The sequence below is a fragment of the Zea mays genome, chromosome 10 (genome assembly GCF_902167145.1).
Source record: "Zea mays cultivar B73 chromosome 10, Zm-B73-REFERENCE-NAM-5.0, whole genome shotgun sequence".
In the NCBI taxonomy this organism is placed as follows: domain Eukaryota; kingdom Viridiplantae; phylum Streptophyta; class Magnoliopsida; order Poales; family Poaceae; genus Zea; species Zea mays.
The window spans coordinates 17,796,826-17,803,104 of NC_050105.1; the positions used below are offsets into that span (position 1 = coordinate 17,796,826).

A 6,279-nucleotide genomic window follows, 5' to 3' on the forward strand; every position below is an offset into this window, starting at 1 on the left:
ACTGTAGAAGCATAGAAGCTGGTATGAATTAAAGTCAAGCGAACATGCTTTGATTCGCCCGTGATGGGAAGACAAGCTTCTTTGAGCCTAGCGATGAAATATCAGGGCTTGCCATGCTCTTTGTTATGACCGTGAATTAAAATCTAATTTCTACTGATAGTTTCATTAGCTCAACCACAAGTGGAAATCAATTTCCACCGGTGGTTTTTAACTAACTGCCAATGAAAAGACCGATTTCTACATACCCTTAGTACTGAAGGTTCTAAAAGTAGGTTTTATCTGCATCTATAGAGTTTGTTTGTACTAATGCTAATTAATCCATGGCACACCTAAGCTAGGGCAGAGAGGAAAAGGGGGAAGCCCTCCCTCTCTCCCTCCCCAGTCCCGAGCCACAAAGCAGGGAGGACGGGAATCTGGCTGTTCCTCCGCGGGGCCCGGCAGCCGCCTGTGCGCGCTACGGCACCCGGCCACTCGCGCCCCGGCCGTACGTGGTCGCCCACCGCGGCAGGCGCCGCGGCCAACCGGCAGTCGACAGCGACGCCGCCCACGCAGAGCAGAGCAGCGAGGGAGCGTGCAGACACTACTAGTCAACCTGTGTACTCGATCCGATCCAGTGTCAGTCAGTCCCCTGCCCGCCCGCCCTGCGTGTGCGTGCTGCGTGCTGCTACTATATATAAATTGCAAGCAAGCTAGGCAGGCAGGCTAGCCCAGCGCTCGGCCCTCGGCTCCTTAAGGCTTCATCTTCTCAAGTTCCGGCCGTCCATCGCCGCCGCCGGCCTCGGCCGGCTCAGTTCCTGCCTGCCAGCCAAAAATTCCACACCACCCACCCAGAGACTGAGGCGCGCGGTGGTGAAGACGTGATCGAAAGTCGAAACCAAAACGATATATAGATGGGGCGCGGGCGCGGCAAGGTGGAGGTGCGTCGCATCGAGAACAGCGTGAGCCGGCAGGTGACCTTCTCGAAGCGGCGGCGCGGGCTGGCGAAGAAGGCGCGGGAGCTGGCCGTGCTCTGCGACGCCGACGTCGCGCTGCTCGTCTTCTCCGACAAGGGCAGGCTCCACGACTTCGCCGCGCACGGCAGGTACGACGTCGTCGATCTATACGTGCATGCAGAATGCATGGTAGGGGTAGGGCAGTACTCCTATGGCTATGATCCTCCTATACTCCATTTCTGGTAATGGAGCGGGCCGGGGTGTGTGCGTCAATCTGGCGTGGCGTACGTACGTACGGGCCAGTACCATACACGGCAATTATTCGGAGGGCAGCACAGGCACCGGCACCGGCACCTTAGCCACTCGCCCACTCCTACCCTCTTTGGCTCTATTTATGGAAGTATATAGTACGGGCGTACGGCACTGTGCTGCCACCGTGGTCTGTGCAATGCTACTCCCTAGCACCACTTGGGTTTATAGATGGCCAATAAGCACGAGGCCCGCGAGCCCCGCTTTTTGGGCCCGGTACGGCCCGGTTCTATGCGAGCCCGGGCTGGCCCGGCACGAATAAGCGAGCCGGGCTCGGACAGGAAATTAGACATGGTGGGCTAGCACGGCACGACCCGTTTATCTCTAAGCACGTTAAACCCGCTTTTTTTGCACTAAAATATGCTTTTTGGCCCGCTTTTGGCCCGCTTTTTTCGTGCTAAACGGGTCTGGCCGGCCCGTTTAGGCCCACTACGGGCCGGGCTCGGACAGAGAATCAAGCCCGCGGGCTCAGCAGGCCCGCCCCAGTTTCCTAACCGTGTCTGGCGGGCCGGGCCGGGCCGGGCGGCCCGTTTGGCCATCTCTACTTGGGTTCCACAGTCAGACACCCCCTTTTTACTTCGTACAAAAATAAAGTAAAATTACACACAAGTGAAGTGAAGTTTCGAAATCTAATCAACAAAACACATGTACATATTTTTATGTTTTATTAAAACAAAATTTAACTAGCGGTACCACTACGAGCGACTCTCGAGGCGCCCATGCAGAGTCATACGAGGGTAAAAAAAATCTCGAGAGCGAGATTCGGCAAAACCGCCAAAAAAATCTCGTTCTCGCCATCGACCGGTTTCAAAAACCGAACTTTTTTCGAGCATTTTGTTTCAATTTTTTGAATTTCAAAAATAATCATAAAAGTTATGGGGAAATTTATCAAAATTATAGAATTTTAGGAAATCAGAAATATATTATTTATTTAAAAATCATGTTTTGGTATTCAAAATAAATTCGGTTTTTTCTAGACCCGTTAACTAAATCCGAACCCGTAAACCCGCAGAGAAAATAGCGAAAACCACCAAGAAAGCGGCGAAAAAGCCGTCGAGAAAAACGAAAAATCACAATTCAAATTCAAAAATTCAAACCGCTCGAGATTAGCGGGTTTTTTTTGTGTGCTAAAAACCATTTTTGGGTATGAGTGAGAAATCACTTATAAAACGGGACGGTGAACCCTGAGTCACACACTGATGAGTCTCAGAGTCACACACAGCCTGGCCACACCAGCTTCTTTGGGCGTGTTTGCGACGACGTATGAGGCCGGCTCGGCTCGTTCGGGTGAACCAGGCTGAAGTTAGCCGGTCTCAATTGATACAATATATCTTGTTTGTGCAACTGTACCAAATAAGCCCGGTCCAAGTGAGCCAATGTTTGCCACACGTAGACAGCCAGGTTAAAAGTCACTTTTGTTTCTTGGAAGCAGCCACGAGGAGCTGGTTTGCGCCACCGGTAGCCGAGCTCCAAAAAAACGGAGCCTGCCTTCGTTTCCTGGGAGCCAGGCTGAAGAGCCACTTTTGCACCCGCAGGACCGAGCTCTAAAACAAATCAAGTCACACAAACACACACGTTGCATCCAGCGAGCGCAGCCAGGCCAACGGGCCAAGGTCGCAAACGTGCCCTTTGTTTTTTTTACTCCCGCTCGCACCATGCATCCCCAACATCTGGGACATGCATGCATGTTCCAAAAAAGCTCAGCTCCTGTTCAGATGAGGAAAGGTCCGCGTCGCTGTTGGCCTCTGGCCTCTGCTGGTCTGGGCAGGTAGGGCAGATGCATGCATGGATGCACGGCCCAGTGGACCGACCCAACTGACACCGAGATTCCGTCGACGAAAAAAACATGCCCTGCTCACAAAACATGACGCTACGGAGTCGCCGAGTCGGAGCTAGCGGGCCCCTGCCCCTTGCTTGCTTGCTTAGCTGGGCCGCACGGGTCTATTTGGATCACCAAGCCCGGTCTCAATGCATGCTTTCTGTTGCTAAGTCGTCTGTTTAAAACGCCTAAAACTAATAGTTAGCCAGCTAATATATAATAAACTAATTGTTAGCTGTGAGATAGATAATAATTAGCTACGATATTAACTGATGGTGTTTAGAATGCAACAACTAATTTTTGGTAGTTAACTATTAGCTTTAGATGTTCTGAATACAGCAAGCCATTTCTTCGAGGAAAAACATCTTCGGTTTGTATCAAAGCGGTGTTCTACTAACAAAAGTTATGTCAGCGAAAGGCTAAGGGTCCGGGACTTGTGTTGTACACTGACTCACGAATAAATGATGAAGCTCTCGAAACTAAGGAGGTGTTTGTTTGGAAAAATAATCTGTCAAGATTATATAATCTAACAATTTTTTGAACTAAGTGGGCAGATTATAATCTCAAACAAATACCCCCTAATTAAGATGATGAACTAATCAGAAACATCTGTGGTGGCAATGTCCGATCATGCAAAAAAACAATGAGATAGATTAATTAGCTATGTAAGAAAACTAGTGACTTCTAGTAGAAAGAAACTAGAATAATATGAGTTCAGTTGGACATGTGTATACAGATAGAGCTCATCAAGTTAACAGTTTTTCTCCTTTTTCGATTGAAAGATATAATGTTATCAATACGATATGAGATATATGGTGTCGGAGATGAGGATAGAGAGAAACCTAGTGAAAATGATAATAGGGAGGGTGATATATTTTGTATCAAAAAATAAACATTTCACCTACACCCTTCTTTGTTTTTCAAGAACAGCATGGAGCGAATCCTTGGCCGATACGAGAGGTACTTGCTATGTGAAGATAGGGACGATGTAACCCAAGACTACCCTGAAGAATCGCAGGTACGAAAATAAGAGGGAATAATATGTCGTATGAATATTTCTCTCTGATTTAAAAGTTTACTCCCTCCGTTCCGAAATAGTATTCGTTTTAAGGTGTTAATGGATTAATACAATATTTGATGTATATATTTTATATACGTGTATAGATGTATTGTCATCCATTTAAATAAGGGCACAAAATTACAAAACTAAAACGAACAATAAATTGGAACGGAGGCGGGAGTATTATTTAACCGGACGATTGCGCATTGTGTTCTTGGTCTTACCATCACTCTCATTTGTAACCTTTTTTAGGGGAACATGAGCTATGACCACATCAAGTTGAGGTCCAAACTCGAAGCTATAAAGAAGAGCCAAAGGTAACAAGTTGCAAGTAATTACCAACAACAACAAAAAAAACAGCTGTTAAAGACAAAACCTTAATTAATCTGCATACACATCGATTTAACCAAGCAATGTCTGAAAACTATGTAGCATACATGCATGTGCATTTGGCAGACGGATTTAAAACTCCTGTTCACTCGACATGTGTCTCATATCTGTAATAGTGAGATGTGAATAATAAGGCTATAGCTTGTCATATGCTATCCAATGCATGTTTCAGGAATCTCATGGGGGAGCAGCTCGAGTCCCTGACGTTCAGAGAGGTACAGCAGCTTGAGCACCGGATAGACAGCGCTCTGAGGAACGTCAGATCCAGGAAGGTACATGTCACATGCACGCTGATTGTACTACAAACATACAGGAGCACTGTTAACTGTTACTCGCATCGCACGTCAGTGCTCACAGTCACAGTGCAAGTTTTTTTTTTTTTTTTTTTTTTTTTTGTTTCCAGGACCACATCTTGCTCAACTCGATCCAGGAGCTCCGGAACAAGGCAAGCATGCCAAATAAAGAATTTACCTTAACATCGTCAAAAACATAACATTTTTTTATTCGGTTGCAAAGTGGCTAGTAGAATGTTGATCCATTTTCTAGATTTCTGATTAGTTCTTCAGATTCTTTATTATCGCTTCATTGTTTTGGTTGTTCTCATTGTTTTTATTTGTAAGAGGTGGCGCAGTAACAGGAAGTTCTGTACTTTTGGATCCCACCTTGCAGGAAACTTTTCTGATGGAACAAAATGGCATTCTAGAGAAGGTAACATCTTTATTTCCTTCTTCTAATAATAATCACGAGAGAGAGACAGACAAAAAAACGTCCCAAATGCACTTTTTCATGGAGTTCTAGAGAATGCACACACACTAATTCAATGGAGGTTGTCTTTGTTTTAGTTCCTCATCAGTTACTTGCCTCCCAAATGCATTTTTTCATGGAGTTCAGCTGGTCTGACCTGGAAGTGCTTCTGTGTTCATGTGAGAAGGAGAAGGCTGCAGTGGGGGCATCATCATCCCTGCACACCACCACCAGCACCGCAGCAGCTTCTTCCACGGCAGCGGCGGCGGCGGCCCTTCCAAACCTGAACATCTGGTGAGCAACATCGGGTGGTGCTTGGCACGCATGTTCTTGATTTGTCCAGTTCCTTCTTCAGCTGAAGAAAGCTATGTCCCCCACCTGAACTTAGCTTGCCGGTACGTAAAAACTGCAGTCCCGACGACTCCGACGAGCCAGGAATGGCGGCGGCGGCGGGGATCAGGTTGCCGTGGTGGATGCTCCAGCCATCTGCCGTCAGCCAACGGCAGGAACAGCACTGAACTGCTTGTCTTCTCAGATGATCCACGCTGCTTGTTCCAGCTCGATTCTAGTTTCTATTAGAACTCGATTCAGCTAAGGCGGGAATTTGTGATCTTTCTATTGATCTGCCGTTCTTATTGGTTGCTAGATCGATTTTATCCTTGTCCTTCTTAGTATCTGAACCTCTGCTGTGTCGTTTGTCGTAGTTCTTGGTCGCAAAAGCTCCGGTTTGCGTCTCTAGTTTGGTTTGGTTCCTGTAAAATCTGCTGTTGTCCTTCAATGAGCTGTGCAGGCCAGTTAGATGATTACTTCCACTAACACTATGACAGACAATTAGGCCCGAGAAGGCCCAGGCTGCCTTTGGCATATGGATCAAATTTGGGCTCCGATGGCCCAACTTTTGATAAATTCGAGCTAGTCCATCTGGGCTCATTTTTCAGAAAATGAAAAGAAAACAAAATTGCCGCCGTTCCCTAAAATGCTGCCCAATGCACAGAAGTTGAAAAGCAGATGTTATTATTTTTTCT

General features: G+C 46.9%; 1 protein-coding gene across 2 annotated transcripts; it reads left to right on the forward strand.

The window, feature by feature from the left end:
• The first annotated feature begins 644 nt into the window (after window positions 1–644).
• Window positions 645–6,070, forward strand: LOC100285996 (uncharacterized). 2 transcript variants are annotated; one of them, NM_001158884.1, is given in 8 exon segments: window positions 700–1,081; window positions 3,991–4,078; window positions 4,373–4,437; window positions 4,683–4,782; window positions 4,914–4,955; window positions 5,180–5,218; window positions 5,442–5,548; window positions 5,667–6,066. In NM_001158884.1, coding segments are annotated over 8 exon segments (738 nt in total). In that variant the 5' UTR covers window positions 700–890; the 3' UTR covers window positions 5,773–6,066.
• The last annotated feature ends 209 nt before the right edge of the window (window positions 6,071–6,279 follow it).